General features: G+C 36.5%; 1 protein-coding gene across 1 annotated transcript in view; it reads left to right on the forward strand.

Moving 5' to 3' along the window:
- The window catches only part of USH2A (usherin), a 901,466-nt gene that overhangs the window by 200,134 nt on the left and 678,135 nt on the right, over window positions 1-23,197 (forward strand). Inside the window, exons 13-14 of the mRNA XM_081491700.1 lie at window positions 5,266-5,449; window positions 18,083-18,246. Coding sequence (XP_081347826.1) covers window positions 5,266-5,449; window positions 18,083-18,246 — 348 coding nt within the window. The remainder of the gene's footprint in view (window positions 1-5,265; window positions 5,450-18,082; window positions 18,247-23,197) is intronic.

Below are 23,197 nucleotides of genomic sequence, written 5' to 3' on the forward strand. Positions count from 1 at the left end.
CATGTCCATTGAGTCAGTGATGCTGTCTAACCATCTCATCCTCTGCAATCTGCTTCTTCTTTTGCCTTCAATCCTGAGGCTAGTAGGACGGATGTGTTGAGTAGTGGGATGTTGCCAGGATCCAGGTCTTTTACAATGAGTTAATTCTTTGCATCAGGTGGGAAAAGTATTGGAGCTTCAGCCTCAGTCCTTCCAATGAATATTCAGGGTTGATTTCCTTTAGGATTTATTGGTTTGATCTCCTTGGAATCCACGGGACTCTCAAGAGTCTTCTCAAACACCACAGTTCAAAAGCATCAGCGCTGTAGAGCGCTCAGCCTTCTTTATGGTCCAACTTTTACATCCATACATGACTATGGAAAAACTGTAGCCTATGCAGACCTTTTTGGCAAAGTGGCATCTCTGCTTTTCAATACTCTGTCTAGGTTTGTCATAGCTTTCCTTCCAAGGAGCAAGCATCTTTTAATTTCATGGCTTCAGTCCCCATCCTGTGATTCTGGAGCCTTAGAAAATAAAATCTGTCACTGCTTCCACCTTTTCCCCTTCTATTTGTGATAATTTTAGTGTTATTTTCAAACAAAACCCCTAAATGCAGAAAAATTGTTATTGTTTAAATTTGAAAATTAACATCATCTTCTCCACTTCCTTTTGAAGCAATTGATTCGAAAAATCGTTTCTCCCATAGTCTTGTTGCCTGGGGTAGATGAGTCACACATTCTTCCCTAGACTCTTCTCTTAATATAGTGTCCATTCTCTGGTTTAAGGTGAGAATTGTATCTTCTAAATGGCTCATAATTAGTGCTTAGCCTCAGTTCTGCCCTCCTTTTCTGCATAAGGCCTAGAGGTTAAACTTGTTTTCTCTCTCCCATTTCCAGACTTCAGCAAAGCCTAGTTGTTCATGGTCCTCAGGAGGGACATTGCTAGGAAATGGGCTCTTCTTTTATGCCCAGGACAGGTACTGTGCTGAGCAAGTAGCCACTACAGGATAGCATACTAACTGCCTGGCTAATAACTTTGAACTCTAAGGATGCTGTAAGCCTGGATAAGCAATACTCTTTTATGATACAAACGACTTTCTGCCTTAGCTGTATAACACATTGTTTCCCACCTGAGACTTATCTGGGACCAGGAGTTGGCAAAAGAAAACTGAGGAAACGAAGAAAGTTTAGTGGGCTCCTGTGTGCTCTTTATGTGTGAACTCTTAGCCCTGAGTAATGGAAGGTTAATACTTTCATCCTAATGACTATGTTTTAGAATGTGGTACAAAATCACCTGTGGAAAGAAGTTTCTAAAAGATCAGTTAAAAGGATGCAGGCATGCAGATGGGGAACATGAGGAAGAGCTAATGGAGGGAGATCAGGAATGTAATGAGTTAAAAAAAATAAATTCAGGTCAGTTATCTTGAAGCTCACTCCAGAGTTGAAGTTTAAGTAGGAGGGAAGGGAGAATGTTTTCTATAGTTAGGAGTCATAAAAGTAGCAGTAATGGTCCAGAATTAGGCACATTTAGGTAAGGCAAGAAGTAAGCATTGAGCAGGAAGCTACCTGAGTCATCCTAATTAGAACCGTTTAAGAATAGGATAACTAAAATACTGGTGGGATTAATCTTTATAATCATGCTGCTGAGAGGAGGAGGGGAATTAACCCCAAGACAAATTCCAATACAGACTTTTCCTTGAAGCCCTACTGTCCAGTTTGCAGTCTCCCTGGGCTCTTTAATATCTGTCTTGTCCTTCTCTGCTTATACCTCTGCTTTTTCTGTGTCCCTTATTCTCTAAACCTTGGGCAACCCAATCTTCTGCACCAAAATCTACCCTGCTGCTCTTTACAGATTCATCTAACAAATCATTTCTTGTAAAAATCATTCCTAATTTTTCTAGAATTCTCTGTGGCTTGAATGTATTGCAATAAGTCTAAATTGACTCTATTCCTCACTATCTGTTTTAATGGATCATTTATCTGAGTTGGAGAGCAATTAGGACCTGCATGAGGCCATCATCACGAATCTTAAGGACTTAAGTACTTTTGTGCATACTCAGTCACTTCAGTTGTGTCCAGCTGTGTGCAACCCTATAGACTGTAGCCTGCCGAGTTCCTCTCTGTCCATGAAATTCTCCAGGCAAGAATACTGAAGTCGGTTGGCATGCCCTCCTCCAGGGGAATCTACCTGACCTAGAGATCAAACCCATATCTCCTGCATTGCAGGTGGATTCTTTACCCACTGAGCCACCTCAGAAAACAAAATACATATAACCCACCCACAATGGTCTTGAGTCCAAAATAGAAGCCTTCTATATTTGTGATTTTGATTACACAATGAATCAGGTAGGAGACTATAGAGTAATTGCTATGACTATAGTCTATTTCTGGAAACATATATAAAGCAATTTTCTGTCAGATGCAAAATTAGATGCAAAGAAGCATAATCTTGTGTAAATTGCTATTAAAAATAATAGACTTGGTTCTTTCCAATTGAATGGCACAGATTTCGAGCTTCTTCCTTCCCTATTTTACTCTTCCTAAAGCTTTTAAAGAGAGAATATGCAGGGTCTAGGAGAAGAAAAAATCAATTGTTAATGCATATGAAAGAATGGCTTGTTTTCAACTAGAGCTTCAAATGAATTTTACAGTGTTCCAATTACTTTCTGTTTTTTCCCTAAATGATAGATAACACAGAGTGATTCTCTTTGTGCTCATGGTCTTTTTCTCTCAATATCACTAATATTTTTATATACCTAAGTTAGTGATTGTGACAACTGTGCAATTTGTTTTCATTTGCCAGAACTTTATTGTTTCAATAAAATATTTTATTATGCACACAATTGTGTGCATATTTTTTTGTATGTGCATATATATGTATATATACAGGTACATGCACAAACACATACATCAGGCAACACCCAGAACCATTTCTCCCTCATATGTCTGCTGCTGCTGCTGCTGCTGCTAAATTGCTTCAGTCGTGTCCGACTCTGTGCGATCCCATAGATGGCAGCCCACCAGGTTCCCCCATCTCTGGGATTCTCCAGGCAAGAACACTGGAGTGGGTTGCCATTTCCTCCTCCAACGCATGAAAGTGAAAAGTGAGAGTGAACTCGCCCAGTCGTTTCTGACTCATAGCGACTCCATGGACTGCAGCCTACCAGGCTCCTCCATCCATGGGATTTTCCAGGCACGAGTACTGGAGTGGGGTGCATTGCCTTCTCTGCATATGCCTGCTCCATCATCCAAATGTCCAATGTATTCCTAATTTTATAGCTGTCAATTTCTTCCTTCTATGTCCAAGAAGTTTTAAGTAATTTGAAAATATTTTTGAATCATATTTTTCTCTTTTTCTATATGAAAAATATGGATTTTTATAATTAATCTAAATTCTGTGTTGTTTTTTTTAATATAGTATTTGTGGGGAACAATGCCTGCCTAATCATTTGGTGCAGTTTTGTGAATTCCAATATTTGAGTAGCCTACTTTGTGACTAGCACTGTACTGGATGCTGGGGAGATAATGATGAATTAGTTATATGAGGTTTCTGCCTTCACAGAGGTTAAAATTTTGTGGAAATGAATTTAATTATACTTTTCATCAGCACTCTGTGGGAAATAGGACACTGTGAAATACATAGGCACATCTAAACTAACCTAGAGCAGGTTACTGGAAGAATTCACGAGACCTGTTATGCATAGCGTGAGCTAAGCAGAAAAGATGGGTCCAAGTCATTTCAGCAGACAGAATTGCCCATGCAAAGGCTTTCAGGCACCAAAAGCATGACTGGGGCAGGTAGGATGGGCAGGGAAATGAAACTAGGGAGATAGATGGAACCAGACTGCACAGCTGGATGCTGTGCTAGGGATTTCTTCATTTTCCTAAAGGGAATAGGAAATTATCACATAATTTTAAACAGAAGAAGGAGATCTTCAATCTGCACTCTGAAAAAGATATTTCCAGCTTCACTATGAAGAACAGGAGGAGGAGAGGAGGGGTGCTAGTAGGTGAGAGTCTCTGTAGTTGATGTGTCTGAGTTTGAATCTGCTATTTGTCAACTCTGTCAGTTTAGGAAAGTTTGTTAATCTTTCTAACTTTCAGTTTTCTAATTTATATAATGGACATAATGACGAATTATGAGCATTGCTCTGAGAACTAAATTCGATAATTGACTATAAAGTTTTAGCATAGCCTCGGGTGGTGTTCAGTCGCTAAGCTATATCTGATTCTTTGCAACCCCATGGACTGGAGGATGCCAGGCTCCCCTGTCCTTCACCATCTCCTGAAGTGTGCTCAGATTCATGTTCATTGAGTCAGTGATGCTATCTAACTATCTCATCCATTGCCACCCACTTCTCCTTTTGCCTTCAGTCTTTCCCAGCATCAAAGTCTTTTTCTGGTACATAGCATTAACAATGAAAAAGTAGGTAGTGACTTTAACTAGGGAGGTGGGAATGGGGTGGTAGAAGTCTTACAATTCTTAGAAGACAGTATTCCTAGGACTTAGTTAACTATTAGCTAGGTGTAGGGGCAGAGAGAAGTGAAAGACTCAAGGGTTGCCAGTTTTAGCAAAAAGCAGAAATGTGAAAGTCATTCAGTCATGTCCAACTCTTTGCAACCCCATGGACTATAGAGTCCATGGAATTCTCCAGGCCATAATACTAGACTGGGTAGCCTTTCCCTTCTCCAGAGGATCTTCTCGACCCATGATTCAAACCAGGGTCTCCTGCATTGCAGGCAGATTCTTTACCAACTGAGCTATCAGGGAAGCCCTAAAATTCAGGATCCTCAGATAAATTTGAATTTCAGATAGTATTTTTGAATATAAGGAAATACCACATGGGACATATTTATATTAAAATCATTGTTGTTTATTAGAAATTCAAATTTAGCTGAGTATCCTGTGTTTGATCTGGCTATCCTACCAAAGATGTCTCAGGGTTCCAGCTAAAGCAACTGAATAATATAGATGGTGGTGCTATTTGCTGAAATGAAGATGATCAGAGGAGGGACTGGTCTTTAGTGGAAAGATTTTGAAGTAGGTTTCACAGGCACTGAATTGTAGGTGCCAGGAATACACCCAAGTACAACGTCAATTATTTACTCAACCTTTCTTTGGTCATAATTGACATACTGGTAAAGAACAGCTATAACCACATTTGTACAGGAAATTAGATAGCGTTGTGGTAGAGTGTTCGGTTTTTCAGTGTAATCAAAACATTATTTTTTTAAGAAAAAACTGGATAGAAAGTATAATAAAAACTTTTCATTTCTTTATTTCCAGGCTTTTATATTTCTCCAGGCAATGCCACTGGCTGCCTGCCATGTTCATGCCACACCACTGGTGCAGTTAATCACATCTGTAATAGCTTGACTGGTCAGTGTGTTTGTCAAGATGCTTCCGTTGCTGGGCAAAGTTGTGACTATTGTAATGATCTTTACTTTGGATTTGATTCTCTAACTGGAAGGTAAGTGTTTATAAGAATTAATAATCAGATATTTTTACTAAATTGTATTTGCAATTACTAACAGAAATTTTTTGGCCGTATATTTTGTAAGAAGTAATATTTTCTATCCTCCTTAGTTTGCTAATATATTCTTCATTCCTGGTTTGGGAAGATCCCCTGACAAAGGGAATGGTTTCCCACTCCAGTATTCTTGCCTGGAAAATTCCATCGATAGAGGAGCCTGGTGGGCTACATACAGTCCATGAGATCACAAAGAGTCAGACAGAACTGAGCAACTTTCCAGATTTCCTAGAGATTGAGTGTATAGGTTGTTATACATTGATAAATGTGCCCAGTGATAGGGCCTGGGGATATTTAATAAGATAAAATACTTTTTCTGCAAAGAACTCAAAATTTGGATGTGAAGGAAGGTAAAGAAATATCAATAGCACAAAATACACATGCACATACATACACACACACACAAACTAGGATAGTAGCATGTGTGTGTGTATACTTTGTTCTATGTGGACCCTGAATTTATTACAGCATTCTTTTATGTTCCTTTTGCCTTTCTAATTTAGATTTAAAGACTAGCAGATGAGAAACATCTTTGAATTCAGTGATAAGATTTTTTTTCCCAGTGTGTAAAGTAACTTGTGAAAGTAAATTAGCCACTTTTCAAAGTTACACTGTCTTTTATGTTCTACTTCTTACTTCCTGTATATCTGTGAGCATTTGCTTTCATGCAAATGTTTTCATTGCTGTATTTTTGAAGGTGTGCTAGAATGCCAGTTCCATGTCTGTGTTTTTGAGTCTGGTCAGATTATAAATTTGTCCACTATTGGGACTATATCCATGTATTCTCTGACATTCCTATCCCCAAGAAACTAATGTTGTGTCTGCATATACCAGTCAAATCTGTTTCTCAATATGTGTGTGTTTAAAAATATGAATGCTAATTATTCAAGGGTTGGAGATTATTTTTTTCACCTTATTGTCTCCTTGCTACCTGCCTTTTGACTGTTACACTCCTCATTAACACCTCAATTAGACTGTGGACAGGGTGATGGGGTAAATTATCAAAAAAGAACTCAGACTATTTCATTTGTCTTTCTACTAAAATTCAATTTAATTTTAAAAAGTTAACATATTCCATAAGATATTTATTAAAAAACTTTTAAGTTCTTATTACATATCTTGTGTTTCAGTACATGCTGGTCGACTTCTGTTACCATTGGAATATCATCTTGGTTAGTCTGAGAGCATTACTACTCTTCACTACCAATACTAAATCTCTCTGAATGAGTGTATAAAATGCATGGTACAGTAAATGTTAAATAAAAAATATAACTATGATCTTGATAGTAAAATCAGGGCCAGTGATTACACTTATTACCCCTCTACATAATTTTTGTTGAATGATCATCTCACAGATACCCCAGTTGGAATTCTGGGGTCAGTTAATTTCACCTCTGGCCACCTCTGTCTTTAGAATTCCCATCTTTTCCATAGTCTTTCTGACAGCACTTTATTACCAAGAGAAAAATATCTTCCCTGTCAGCTGTCGTCCTTGGACTACTCATGCCTATCTGTGACATTTTGTGCCAGTTTCTTACCTATTTTCCGTCTGATCTCCCTGTTATTCCTCCTAGTGTTGTCACCAAACCCCTACTTAATGACCAAGAGAGGTATAATTTTCTTAGCTTTTTCACATAACTTTCTTTAAGTGAAATCTGATTCCCTTCATTACACCACTTCCTATGCCCTTCAATGTTTTAAAATTCAGTTTGACTTTACTCCATTCTACTTCCTGCTCATTTATCTACCCATCCCACTCCCCATCCCAATCTTACCCAGGACCAAGAATCACTTACAGATAGTGCTCTATCACCTGCCGTTTTTCAGTAGAACTGACTGACACTAGAATTGGACTCCCTGGGTTAAAAGCTGGCTTGAAATGTTAAACTAAATTAATGAGAAATAGAAAGAACCAGAAAAATAGGTATAAAATACGTCATCATCATCACAACAACTACATTATTAGAAGGTGTCGAGGTTAAAATTAGGAAAGCAGACAGAAATCATTAAAAGAAAAGAGATAGTTGCAGGTTGGAGTCTATGAGATAGAGCCAACATTTGAAAACTGTTGGGTGGATTTTATAATTGTGGGTTTTGTAATTGTCATGGTGGCCATAGAGTAAAAGATTCAGAGTGTGTGTTCAAAGCAAAAAGACTTATGACAAGTTTGTATAAATTCAATTGTATATTTTTACATATTAGATGACTTATATTGAGTGAAGTAAGGAAGTACACACAAACACGTACACATACACACATCCAATATCTTCTTTATTCGTTCATTCACTGATGGACACTTAGGTTGTTTCCCTATCTTGGCTATTGTGAATAATGCTGAAGTGAACTTGGAGGCGTAGATATCTCTTCAAAATCCTGATTTTATTTCCTTTGGATATACTCCCAGAATTGAGATTACTAGAATCATAGGATAGTGCTATTTTTAGTTTTCTAAGGACCTTTCATACTGTTTTTCATAGTGGCTGTACCAACTTACATTCCCATCAATAGTGTAAGGGGTTCCCTTTTCTCCACATCTTCACCAAAACCTAGCTTTTGTGTTTTTGATAATAGCCATTCTAAGAAATGTGAAGTGATATTTCATCGTGGTTTTGATTTGCATTTCCCTGATGATTAGTGATGTTAAGCAGCTTTTAATGTATCTGTTGGCCACCTGTGTGTCTTCTTGCGAGAAATATCTATAAATATCCTTTGCTCATGTTTTGAAAATTAGAGGATATTTTTCCCTATTGAGTTGTATGAGTTTCTTATAAATTTTTAATATTAATGCCTTATCAGATAGATGGTTCACAAATGTTTTCTCATATTCTGTAGGTTGTCTTTTCACTCTGTTGGTAATTTCATTTGCTGTGTGAAAGATTTTTGGTTCATCTCTTGTTGCTTTTTTGCCCAAGCATTCATGTCATAGCCACAAAATTATTGCCCAGACCCATGTTAAGACGCTTTTCCCCTGTTTTCATCTGGTAGTTTTAGTTTCTGATATTATCTTTAAGTTTTTAACACACTTTGAGTTGATTTTTATATATGATCATTTTAAGGGTTCAATTTCATTCTTCTACATGTGAATATTCAGTTTTGCTGGCACCATTGGTTGAGGAGAACATCCTTTCCTCATTTTGTGTTCCTGATACTCTATTTGAAAATCAGTTGACTGATATGTGTGGGTTTGTTTTTGGGTTGTCTGTTCTATTCCGTTAGTCTATTTGTCTGCTTTTAATGCCAGGACCATACCATTTTGATTATGATAACTTTGTAGTATTTTCTGAAATCACGATGTCTGATGCCTCCAGTATGGTTACTATTGTTGAACCCGTAGTTTGCAACTTAAAATAACTGTAGGACTTTCTATTACCTAAGAAAGACCAGAAAAGCTGTACAGTTGACTCACTTCATCTTCAAATGGCGACAAGGGAATTAGCCTCATGCAATATATTTAAAGGATCAGTGAAAGATGAAAGAAAATTAATTTATAGTTGCTTCTTATGACTCATGGTTTTACAATGAGCCAATAATATTTCTTCTCCTTTTTTTTTTTTTTATAAAATAATCTCTTCCTCTGGCTCCCAAGATTCTGCTTCTCTGAATTGTTTTATATTTCTGTCACTAACTAGTTCTCTTTAATCTGACCCTTCAACTTACATATCAACATCTATGATTTCAATCACTGTGTGCATGTACATGACTCTCAAATATATTATCATCTCTCCAGATCTCTACAATGGGCTCTAGGTCTATGGCCAGCTGTCTCTCTGAATTTTAAATTTGCATGCCCCTTGTCCATCCCATTCCTAATGTAGCCAACATCAAGAAAATTCTCATTTGCATTACTGTTATCACCTCTACCAATTTTAAAAAAAATCTCATGCCATTATCATCTTAGTGAAAGGGATATAAATCTTAAAGAAACTATTCAAGTCCACACCACCCATGTGTGAATGGGGCTCAGGGTGCTCTCAGATTTGGCAGGGTTGACTCTGATATTGAGCATAGACTTGTGCTGGAAAGAACTCTTAAAAGCAAGAGCCACTGTGGATAATGTAGCTTCTCAGAAATAAATAGAAAGAATAAAGCCTCTCTTGACCACACAGGGCCCGAGGAAATCAGCAGGATTTGTCCCTTGTTAAATCAGTCATATAGAATGGCCCTGTCTAGAGTTGACCCTTCTATTCCACTGATGAATTCTACTGTCATGTTTCATTTTAACATTGATGATTGTTAAAGAAGAAATCCTCTAGCACAGAAGGTCATGGAGAAAGACGTTTCAAAATATGACTGTGAGAATTGCTTGAGTTTATACTTTTGTTCATTATTGAAAAGAAAAAAATGGATTTTATTATTTTTATGTTTTCCATTCCTTTTCTGAATGATATTGAAATCTCTTTGTTGACTTCTGGTTGTTTTTGGGGGGGAGGTGTGTGTATACACAGTAACATTGACTATTTTGAAAATATGTACAAAGATGTCTAAAACATATGAGATTCCATCTAGTATTGCGAATTTTTGTTTCCTGAGGGAAACATTCATTGTCTAAATATATACAGACACATAGAACAGAGGAATAACTATTGTGACCTGATGTTAAAGTTTTTAAAAAATAATCATCTAAAATCATTTGAATGTACTTTGAATCAGGCACTGTGTTAGGTACTTAAAAGTATAAATTTTTTTCATTAATTTCCAAAAGTCTACAAAGATTATAAGTATTTTATTTTTAAGGAGAAGATACATGTATCACTGTATCTCTTCATTGATTTTGAAAATAAATTGACTTTCTCATCTGCTTTTTCCATGTATTTATTTAACCCCTCCATGAAATCCACACATATACTGTTATCTTACCCTACTCTGTCTGCTCTTTGTTGTGCATGACTATGTTTGCTATATTTTTATCTTGGCTTATTTTGTACAATTTTTTTTAATACTCTCAAGGGCAAAAATAAAGAAAATAGGCCCTTAATCTAAACTACAGCAACAATGAAACCATTGCACCAAACACACAGTAACAGGCCGGAAAATCATTTGCCTGTCTTCATCCAAGTAGTTCATTCTTCAGAAGTTCCCTATCACAAAAAGGGGGCATGTACTTTAGAAAGCCGTTCCAAGTGCAAAAATCACTCCATTTACCTTTGACACATAAAGCAAACATGATTTAATCAGTATTGAAAACAATGAAGCCAAAAAACCTGCCCAATGAAAAATCAGTAAAGCAAAATGAAAAAGTACATCATATTTTTCTAAACCAAAAGTGAAACAAGAAAGGGCCACATTCAGCTTGTCTCAATGGGTAGTTGAGAGCCATAAGTGACACAGTGCACTCCCTGGCACTGTCATCAAGTTGACCTGTGACTGTGGGTCCTCTTTCCTACAGCCCATGAGATGACTCCAGTTCACCTGGGCATCACCATTTTCATCCACACCTCACAGTCCCCCACAGATTTCTTCCCTAATAACCTCTTTTGTCTATATGTATTCTGTGTATGTCATCTTTTTTTTTAAACCTAAAAAACTAGAAGTATCACCACTTTGTCTCTTACTGACCAACAGAAACACAATGAACTGTGATTCCTCTCAGATGGGAGAGAACTGAGATCTAGGGTGGCCAGGGAATCAAAAGGCTTAGACTTCTAAAACATAAAGTAAAGTTCTTCTGTGACCGGATTACCTTTGGTTTTGTCACAAAAGTTCTCCATTTCAACACTAAGTCATAGATTTGGTCTGGCCATCTTATCATATATGTATTTCCAGGGCATCCTAATTGGTCTTTTCTTTGAGAACTAGATCAATGACTTCAAAGGGAAGCAGATAACTTTCTTGTTCAGTTACTTCCTTTCGTGGTATCATACTGGAATGTTGGGAAACATGCCTCACAGATTCATGGTCTTCAGTGACTTTGTTGGACAGCTAGCTGTTATCTAGAGTGAAGGGTAAAAGGATCACATGCCTGTAAGCATCCAGCCATCTAGCCAGGGCTCACTCACAAACTGATGGATGAATTCCCAGAAAAAAAACAGAAGAGTGATGGGACATTTGATACCTCTTCTTGGAACTGCCACAAAGTTACTTTTGCATTAGTCTATTAGCCAAAGCAAGTCACAGGCCAACACATTATTTAGGAGAAGAGAAATAGATTCTACTTTTTTTTTTTTTTTAGATTCTACTTTTTGATGGAAGGAATTGCACAGTTAGTTGCAAAAGACCTGCATAAAAAGAGAGGTGAAGAATTGTGATCATTTTTGCAATCTACCATGACCAATAAATGATGTGTTCTCCTTTAATGCAGATTCTGTATAGCTCCCTAAGAGGTGTCAGTTTTTATAAATCGGTAGCATTCATTCAATGTGAGATTATAGGAAAAGTTCAGTAACGGGCAATGAGATATTTAGGTTCCAATTATAGCTTTTCTACTAGACCAGGTATATTCATATCCTATTTTATGTTCTATGTACTCAGTCATTCAGTTGTGCCTGACTCTTTGTGACCCTATGGGCTTGCAGTCTCCTCTGTCCATAGGATTTCCCAGGCAAGACTACTGGAATGGTTTGCCATTTCTCCCTCCAGGGGATCTCCCTTACCCAGGCTCATTTCCTACTACTGTTATGATAATTATTTACTACAATCATAGTGGTGTAAAACAATATGAATTTATTATATTCCAGTTATGGAAGTCAGAAGTTCCAAGTTAGTTTCACTGGGCTAAAATCAAGGTGTCAACAAGACTATGTTTATTTTGGACAGCAGGAAAAGATCTGCTGCTTTGTTTTTCCAAGGAAGATGCCACCTACACTCCTTAGCTCATGCCTTCATTCTTCACCACTCTGTCTTCTCTGGTCTCCACTTACATTCTTACATCCTTATCTGATGCTCACATTATTACCTTCCTTCTTGTGATTATGTTAGACATCTTCTGATAATCCAGGGTCATCTCTTCATCACAAATCTGCCAAGTTCCTTGTGCCAAGTAAGCTAGCATACTCACAAGTTCTAGACATTAGGACTTTTGACTTTGTTTGGGGTCATAATTCAATCCACTATACCAGAGACAGAAAACTGTGGCCTGTGGACTAGATCCGGCCTGTCACCTGTTTATGGAAATAAAATTTTACTGGAACACAGTAATATTCAACCTTCACATACTCTCTATGCCTGCTCTCACACCAGTAAAGCAGAACTGGGTTACATCAGAGGTCATTTGGCCACAAAGCTTAAATTATTTAGTTTAGTTCTCTTAGATAAAAATTTCTGACTCTACAACCAGAGTCACAGTCACCCTAAGCAAGTTACTTAATCTCGCCAAGTCTCATAGAATCATCTCTACAGACTTGGAAAGAAGCTTAAAAGTAACTTTGGTTAAACAATACCCTATATATTTCTCTACACAAGTCGCCTTTAAGGCTAACACGTCATTCAGCTTCTACTGAAAACATGGGACTAAAAAGAGTTTATTGTCTCATGACACAGCTCTTGTTTATTTCAAACAACTCTAATCTGAGAAGGATAGAAATCTTATTCTTCATATTAAGCAAAAATTTCATTCCTGTGACTTTCTCACCTGGTCTTATTTCTGCCTCTGGGGTCACAGGAGTAGTGTGCTTGCTTCTTCTTAAGAGCACTTTAAGAATTTCAATCTACATTCAGACCTCAAAGTTATTATATTAATATAATGAGGAAGTTAAGGAAAGGAAGACTAGAGCTGCTAGATGTAAATGTGTGAATACTGTTATTACAGTGAGTCTTCTGGGATTTCTTTTTCTTTGATATGTCTGGCGTTGGTGACCAGTGTGTCAGACGTGGTCTACATTCCCTGTGATAAGATGCAACACTGACAAAGGAGGAAATGCCAGGCACCATAGCCAGCTATTCTCTGGATGACAAGAATGTCCTCACCCTGGACTCAGATGGCACTGTTGTCTGGATGCAAGGGAGTCACTGCCTAAGTCCAGCTCTTATGAACCCCTTTATTTGTAGGAAGGCTTCACTAGAGAGGGTGGGCAGAACACTGTTGACCTCCTGCTTCTTGATGAGGCAATACTACTCATTTCGTCTCCAATGAGTCATGTGAGTACAGCTTTTGGGTCACATGCAGAGGATTTCCTAGCCCCAATCCCCCCTTATAATTCTGGTTGACATTTCTAGAAGAATCTGGTGTTACTAGTAGGCTGTGAAGAAAGGAAAACTAAGAACCTCAGACCACACATCCACGGCAGGGATCGAATAAAATCTTACCCAGGGTAAAATCAAACTCCTCTTGGGGGTACTCATGGGGTCCTGCACAAAAAAAGCCAGCAGAGAACTCTTCTGGCTTTAGGGAGTCAGAGTAGAAGGCCAGCCCTTAAAAAAGAGTGGCCCCTTCCTTGTGGAGAGGCTAGCAGAGGGATAGCTATGCCAATCAGAAAGGGTTCAAAACAGTTAAATTGTTATTAAAGCTACATGTCACATTCAGATTTATCTGCGGTGTCCTAAGTCTAAAGTTTTCTAGTGCTTTATTCATTCTTTTACTCAATAATATTTATCGAACACTTACTGATTGCTAGTCTTTGTGTTAGGAAAAGATGCAGGAAACTCTTTGTTCAATTTCCCCAATTCACCTTGAAGCCTTTTTCTCTTCTATTCTTTAATTATCATTAATAATCCTTGTCTAAAATCTCTCAGGAATTGAATGTCTCTTCCTCCTTTGTTGTGTATATTAAATGATGACTACATCATCCAGCATTTCAACAAATTAGAAAACTAGGAATAACTCCAGGCCCTTATTGCCTTCTCTTTTCAATTTGTCCACCCCATCCTACTGATTTTATGTACTAAACATTTCTTAAATTTATCCTGTCCCTTCCCACTATCAGCATTGCACTTAATCTGGCAATATCTTACCTCTTCTTCACTTTCCAGTGTTATCTGTCACCATCTTCCTATTCAGAATTTAAATCAAATATTTTTGAATTACTTAAAATTTCATACACTCTCCTGCTGTGCCTTGTCTCTATTTTCTCCCCTCTCTGTTTGCCTGGCTTATTCTAGTCCATCTTTTAATATTTAGCCCACACATCTCTAAGATTCCTCCATATTACTTCTTTCCCATCATTTTCCTCCAAACTGCCCTTTCCTGTGTCCCCCAAAAGTCTGCATACATCCTTGTTAATACACTTTCCACTTTTTATTTCTCACTAGACTGTGAGCTCCTTGAAAACAAGGACAGCTCTGTCTTATTCATCTTTATGTCCTGCTCCAGCCCTATAACATAGTTGGCCCTCAGTGAATATTATTGACATCAGTCAATATCTTTAAATCAATTTGCTGGTACCTTTGAGGCCCCAGACAGAAGAGAGTTCTCCAAAGAGAAACATCAGTAAAGTTATCTTTATCCTGGATCGTATCCCTGGACCCCCTCTTGTAGTAGCTCTTCCTCATACGATGAAGTTTCTGATAGTGAAATCCAGTATTGAAACACATACCCTTCATTCATACTGATGTTTCTGAGTAGTAATAGGTAGGATAACTCCTTTTTCTTACTGTTTGCCCAAGTGGAAGAGGCTCCCCAGGAAGGAAAATATATGAGGTTGAGATTTAAGAGACTGAAGCCAATGAATTTCTTTCCCATTGAATTCAGCAAACACTGGGGTAACATAAGGGCCCATGCAGAACTGTAATAGCACAAACTAGCAGAGATTAGCAGTGCTTTCCTGCTATTTTGTTTACCATAATGAACTGGTCAATAAACATCACAAATTGTTTATCTATATAAATCTTGACAGATTACTCTTTATGAAATCCATTTAGCAAGTGAGGTTTTCCCATAAGGATGAAAAATGAAGATTTTAAACAGATTGCGGGAGAAGCCCTAGCTGTACCAGGAGAGTCAGTGTAATAAAGGTTTCTTTATATTAATATTACAAAAACCATTTATCCTGACAAAATCAATATCACAATTCATCTTAGTTTGGTGTTTCTCTTTCTAAGCTTAAAATGTCTTTTTCTTTATTACATATAATTTTGTTTTAATAAATGTGAAATGTATTTCATTTAGGAGATGCTCTTGAGGGAGGATAACTTATAAAATGACATCAAACCTGTAGCTTATTTACTAAGGAGTCTTGGAAATGTTTAAAATTATATTTGAGAGGTGGAGAAATTTAAAGCAATCATTTTGCTTAAACTTCAATTACAAAATTATCACCAGTGTCCTTTAGGCTAGAAACAAACTATAATATTCAGAAAAGTCTCCTGTAAACTTCATCCAGGTAAAAATCTCTCTTACTAAAGTCAAGCAATTATAAGTCAGAGAAGTTACATATAAAAAGAGTTGGGATAAGAGACTGTGAAACCAGTAAGAGTCATATTTAGTTACTCAAAACACTACATTGTTTCCTAAGCAGCAGCTTATTTATTCCATTTGGATTTGGAACTTAATATCCCATGGATATTGACAGAACTGACTTGGAGTTAAGCACGTAGCAGTTAGCGGGAAGAAAATAGATCTCCATCAAGGAAAGAAATTATACACTAGAAACTATTACTCTAAATGTACTGTATGGAAAATAAATGTGATTGTCTCATGAGTGAATGGTAATAAAAGCTGAAATACTCAAGAGACACTTATTCATGAGTGGTGTAGTGATATATATGTGCATTGAGAGAAGCTTGTCTCTTATTGTTTATGCTTACCAATATTATACTAACAGCCGAGAAACAATATATTCTAAGTAATAGCATATAATGAAGTTAGGAGCAAATTAAATATTTTGTTGCTCCTGTAATTCCATTTTAATTTCCATGCATAATTTTTGTCAGCTCTAATACTTAAATAGGCTAAGCAAGATATCTGTTTGAGATGGAATTCTGTCTACACATAAAGGACACACTGTAGTTGTTTGGAGGGGAAAAATGTACTCTTATGACATAAAAAGGGCAAACTACGGTATAGTCGTTTTTGAGACAAACTGTACTTTATTTATTCCCAAGGTGATATTAGTCCATAAAACAAATTTGCAGCTTATTTAGCAGCCTTAGCTTTTATCAGCTTTTTTAAGGGTGTTGAATGATTACCCAGGAGATCACACGGTAAAAGTTGCAGTGAGATGAAGTAACTCCATCCATCCAGCATTTTTATTAGAAAATATAGGTGAAGCCATACTGTTCATGTTGTTTTCAATGTGCCCTATGGAAAGCTCCTCTTTAAAGGTCGTGGTCTTCTTATGTGAGATGCTTTGCTTAATGCTTCATGCTGTGCTGGGCTGTGCTGGGCTTAGTTGCTCAGTCATGTCTGACTCTTTGCGACCCCATGGAATGTAGCCTGCCAGGCTCCTCTGTCCATGAGGATTCTCCAGGAAAGAATACTGGAGTGCGTTGCCATGTGCGTCTCCAGGGGATCTTCCCAACCCAGGGATCGAACCCAGGTCTCCCACATTGCAGACAGATTCTTTACCATCTGAGCCACCAGGGAAGCCCTAAGGCTTCATGGTGGTACCATCCCAATCTATGACATTGATATGCACTGAGTGAAAAATTCACTCTGAAGAAACAAGTGTTTGTTACTATCATGGTAAAATGCCAAGACTGATTTTTACAATCAACTCTGAGCCCAAGAAATTTAAGTTGAAATGAAGTTCTTTTATTATGTTTGTATCGATAGCATCTTTTCATAGATCAGAATAATGCTCTATTCTCTCATCATTTTGGGTAAACAAGTTTAATACAAAAGTTAAAAATGATATATAACATATATAAGGCATCAGCAGTATTTGGACATATCTTCCTCAAACTGTTTTCTTAGCAAAATTTAATCTTTATAAAACTATATAATTTTGACTCTTTAAAAGACTATAAGATTACAAGACTTTCAGGGGGGAGCAGTAATTATCACACCCAGTTTTCTATTTTACAGCTTGAAAGATACTTAAAGAGATAATTTTATGGGTGCACATTCAGTTGCTCAGCCGTGACCAGCTCTTTACAATCCCATAAGCTGTAGCCTGCAAGGCTCCTCTGTCCATGGGGTTCTCCAGAGAATACTGGAATGGGTTGCCATTTCCTCCTCCAGAATGGGTATCGAATCTTAATTTTTAGCTGTCGGGAGAACTACTTTTGTGAGGATGAGAAGTTTACAGTGTTCTTTTTTTTTTTAATTAGTTTATTTATCTATTTTTTAACTTTACAATATTGTATTTGTTTTGCCATACATTGACATGAATCCACCGTGGGTGTACATGTGTTCCCCTTCCAGAACCCTCCTCCCACCTCCCTCCCCAGTTTACAGTGTTCTTAATGGAGCAACTAGTATGCAAAATAAGTCAAAAGATGTATCATTGCATATAAAAAAGCAATATAACACTTTCTTGCTATTAATGTACAAAGAGAAGGCTTTGTAGAGATTTTATTATGAATAACATTTTGATAAAGGTATCTTTCTGTTTTATTTTGTTTGTTTAGCTCAAGAATCATTTTCAGTATACCAGCTAAAACAGACTATTTTATTCCACAGTGTTATCAATAGATGTAACTGTTTCCATGGATTGCTAATCAGCGTTATTTTCTTTAATGGTTTATTTGTCTTATTTTCAGATGTCAGCCTTGCAATTGTCATCTCTCAGGAGCCTTAAATGAAACCTGTCACTCGGTCACGGGCCAGTGTTTCTGTAAACGATTTGTTACTGGATCAAAGTGTGATACCTGTATTCTCAATGCAAGTCATTTGGATATCAGCAACCCATTGGGCTGTAGCAAAAGTAAGTGAACTCTGGTCCATGTATGAAGCAACATCACACAGGGCAGTGTCTCATTAATTTCTTTCTTCATTGAGAACCCATCAGAAAGGCTTAGGTACAATGTGGAGAATTTAAGTGAGAAATGAAAAAAAAATAACACTAAATGAAATTTGGGTTCTTTTCCTTGATTGGAGCATTGGATATGGTTGTACAATTATCCGAGTAGTGGGAAATTTACACTGGTCTGTTGGAATGGTATTGCTAGCAAGGTGACTATAGTCTTGGTTTACCCCAGACAGAAGGTTTTCCCAGAATGTGAGACTTTCCACATAAAATTTAGGATAGCATTGTGAAACCAATATGACTGGTTACCTTGCCACTTAAAAATATTTCCAGGTGATTTCTATAGGAAATGGAAGATTTATACTTGTTTGTTGTGAGTTTTATGTCCTTCTATCCTCCCAGTTTTATGGACACTATGTGACTATCAGATGTTTATTGATATTGTAGCAACTGTTACCATTATTTATCACTGCATGTTACTCATGTAACTGATATTCCTGTCTTTCTACTTTAAGTTGCATTAGTTGTTTCAACATCTCTCACATTTTTTCTTTAACTCTTAGAAGCCAGAAGTTACATCATAGTGTCTTTTGACTTCTCAACATTATTCTTCAGCTCCTTGAAGTGACTTCTCAAGGTCACTTACAATATGCTACAATTTCATAGCATATTGGTGATTTCTTTATATTTACTTCAAGATAGTATATCCTTGCCTTTTCCAGAATGCCCAAGAAATGCCTACTAAGAACATGTGGTAAGGACTCCTCAATAATATAATGCACAATGTGTTTCCTCCTTGAGGTGTCCTGAGACCATATCATGAGTCACAATGCTAGGAAATGCCACAAGTCCAGACAAATCATCATAAACAAGCATGCCTGGAAGAGTGCTATCTATATTTAAGGGAGAGACAGAGAAGTAATAAGATGTTGAGTTCCACAGCAATTATACTAGATTTTGAGGTAGTGAAAGGCAGGGTGTAGCTAATGATTAAAAAGACATATTCAGGTTTTGTATCTGTGTGTTCCATCTTCCATATCCTGTGTTTCATTGATATCTCTGGATTTTAGTATAAGTAAAACTATAGGTATTTATGCTAAACTTGGGAAAGGAGTGTAATAATTGCCTTTGTGTATAAATATAGTCTAAACACCAACCTGGATTCACTGAACATTTAATAAATATTTATTATTCATTGATTAGCTATATAACTGATTGATTTGTGAGCAATGGAAATTCCAGCATATTTCCTTGGTTGCCAGTCATAGAAATCATTTATAATAGAATTGTGACAATTTTACATTCACATATGGAATCATAGCAATTTTTTGATGGGTTCTGCCACAAATGTTGTATGAAAATATAAGCATCTGCTCCATTTTCACTACCTGTGCCCACAACTGAGACACAGTCTAGGAATTATACCTCAGGCAAAAGTGGATGGTCTGGTCACAAAACCTGGCCTACATTTCTTAGTAGTGGTAGACATTTACTTTTATGTTAAGATTTTTCTTCTCTGGGCTAAATATTTTTAGTCTGTCCAAATGCTTTCAATTCTTAATAGTTAAAAAAATTGCATGTTTATAATTACTCTTTTCTGGATATGGTCCTTTTGACTTTCTATCTCTTTAAAATTGTAATCCTTAGTATGGAGCACATTCATCCAGCTTCTTATGGTGATGATTTTGCTGCTTCTGTTTTAGGCTGGGGTTTCACAATGTTTACAAAACAAAGTTGGGAAGCTCAGCATCAATAGAGGTAATGCATTTTAAAAATTAGACAGGATTCCTGCCTGTAAATAAGCACAAAGCACAGTCAACAAGCATGATGAACACAGTAAGAATAAAAAGGAGTAAATGAAGGGTGCAGAAAAGGGCTAACTGTGTGATGAATGTGAAGGGGGCTGCTTTCTGTCCTGTTCCACGTTGATTTTCCTGTGATCCTGGCTTTTTATCCCAGCAACAGCCAGAGCAACCAACTGCACAAAGATAGGATGCTATTGAAAGGAACGTAGTGCTATCTATTGTTGAAACTGTGAACTACCTCGGGTGTGTATTTTTCTGTGTCCGACTAATTTCAAGAATGCGATTTGGGAACCACAGTATTGTAACTATTTTCTTTTATACTTCCTTAGCCATTGGCAAAAGCTTAGTGATATCATCTGTGATCTTTTTTAAGACAGAGAATCAGGGTGGGAATCCTAGGATATACTTTCTAGAATGCAAGAGAATTGAATTAAACAAAAGTAGTTAGACCTTCTTTCGTAGTTTAACTTATTATGTGATTTAGTTTCCTTATTGTGTGATTTAGTTCTTTCCTGTGAATAACTGTTTTATGCTTTCAAAATGATAGTCCTTCTCTTTGATACAGAGACAGAAAGAGAAGGTATTAAAGAGTTCTGCTTTCGGAATGCTTTCCTACTGAATGACATACCATTTGCCTTAAACTTCTGGTTCTGAATTTAACTAAGCAAACAAATATATTTATGTATGCATAGGTCATATATGTACTTAAATCTTTTATACTCAACTCACATTTATATTTATTCTTGGTTATTTAGCAGTCTTCTTTCATATTTTTATCTCTACTTCTCAGAGAGGATCTCATAGTTCTCCTTTAAAAACTATTTTATTGTGATAAAATATGCAGGCATTAAGTTTACCATATTAAATATTTTTAAATGTACAGTTTGGTAATGTTAGATATTTTCATAATGGTGTGCAGCCATGACTACCATCCATTTCCACTAACTTTCTTCTGCTTGTGAAACTGAAACTCTATACCCATTAAGCAATAATCTCCCTCCCCTACATTTTCCCCTACCTCCTGGCTATCATAATTTTACTTTCTGGTCTATGATTTTTAATAATCTAAGTATTTCATATAAGGATTTTGTTACTTTTGTTATGTATTCTGCTTATTTCACTTAGCATATGTCCTTCAGGTTTATCAGTATTTCAGCATATGCCAGAATTACCTTCCATATAAGACTGAACCATATCCCATGACATGTATATATCACCTTTTGCTCACTCATTCATCTGTTAATACACAGATGCTATGCTTTAGTTGCTGTCGTGCTTTAGCTTTTTTGAATAATGTTACTATGAATTATTACTTTACTCAGTCGCAAAGAGTCAGACACGACTGAGTGACTTCACTTTTTTCACTATGAATATGGGTGTACAAAGATCTCTTCAAGATTCTGCTTTCAATTCTCCTGGGTATATTCTCAGAAGTGAAATTGCTGAATCATATGGTAATTCTACTTTTACTTTTTGGAGGAAGCTGCTTTTCACAACAGCTTTACCATTTTACATTCTTGCCAACAGTGCACAAAGATTTCATTTTCCCTACCATTGTCAACATTTTTTTTGTTGTTTATTTAAAGTAGCTTTCCTAATAATATAAATGTTATCTCATTGTAATTTTGTAGATGTGCATTTTCCCATTGGTTACTTATATTGAGCATCTTTTCATGTGCTTATTGGTTACTTGTGTAGATTCTTTGACAAATATCTACTCAAGTACTTTGCCCTTTCTTAATTGAATTTTTTGTTGTTTTTTTGAGTTTTAGTATATTGTGGATGCTGATCCCTTGCCAGGTTTATGATTTGCAAATATTTTCTTTTACTCTGTGGGCTTCCTTTTAAATCTGTTGATAATGTCTTTGGTGAACAAATTTTAAAATTTTTGATGGACTCCTATTTGTCTGTATTTTTCTTTTGTTACCTGTGCTTTTAACATGTGAGAAATCATTGCCAAAGTCAATGTTGCAAAGCCGTTTCCAAGTTTTCTTATTAGAATTTTATAGTTTTAGGTCTTGCATTTAAATCTTTGATCTATTTCAGTTAATTATTACAGATGATGTTAGATAAGGATCCATCTACATTCTTTTGCATGTGTATGTCCAGTTTTCTGAGCACTGTTTCATGAATAGACTTTACTACCCCTATTGAATGGTCTTGGCTTCCTTGTCAGAAATCATTTGACCATATAGGTGGGTCTTTATTTCTGGACTCTATTCCCTTGGTTTATATATCTCTCTTTATTCCAGGGATACATTATTTGATTACTATAGTTTTGTTTTCTGTTTGATATCAAAAGTGTACATCTTCCAGTTTTGTTCTTTTTCCAGATTATTTTGATTATTTTTGAGTCCCTTAAGATTGCATATGGATTTAAAGTATTTCCTACTTCTGCAAAAAATGTCATTGAGATTTTGACAAAGATTCTATTAAATTTGTAGATTTCTTTGGGTAGTATTGGCATTCAACAATTTTAAATCTTCTAATCCACGATTGGGGTATGTTTCGATTCCTTTATGTCATCTTTAATTTCTTTCAACAAAGTTTTATAATTTTCAGTGTGTCTTTTATCTCCTTGATTAATTTAATTCCTAAGGATTCTTTCTGATGCTATTGTAAATAATTGTTTTCATCATTTTCTTTCCAGATTTTTCATCGTTAGTGTATAGAGATACTATGGACTTTTGTTTGCCATGCCTGCTGTTCAGTTGTGTATGACTCTTTTGCAATCCCATGGACTATAGCCCACCAGGCTCCTCTGTCCATGGAATCTTCCAGGCAAGAATTTTAGAGTGGGTTGCCATTTCCTCCTCCAGAGGATCTTCCTGAACCAGGGATTGAACCCATGTCTCATGCATCTCCTGCATTGGCAACAGATTCTTTACCACTGAGCCTCCTGGAAAGCCCACTGATTGATTTTTGTTTATTGACTTTGTATTGTATTTTGCAGTATTGCTTAATTCATTTATTAGTTCTAAATGTTTTGTGTGTGTGTGGAATCTTTAGGGTTTTCTACATAAAAGATCGTCTATAAACAAAGATAATTTTCCTTTATGATTTGGGAGTCTTTTATTTTTCTTTCATGTCTAATAGCTCTGGCT

The sequence above is a fragment of the Giraffa tippelskirchi genome, chromosome 5, assembly GCF_054371585.1.
Source record: "Giraffa tippelskirchi isolate mGirTip1 chromosome 5, T2T-mGirTip1v1.2.pri, whole genome shotgun sequence".
Taxonomy (NCBI): Eukaryota; Metazoa; Chordata; class Mammalia; order Artiodactyla; family Giraffidae; genus Giraffa; species Giraffa tippelskirchi.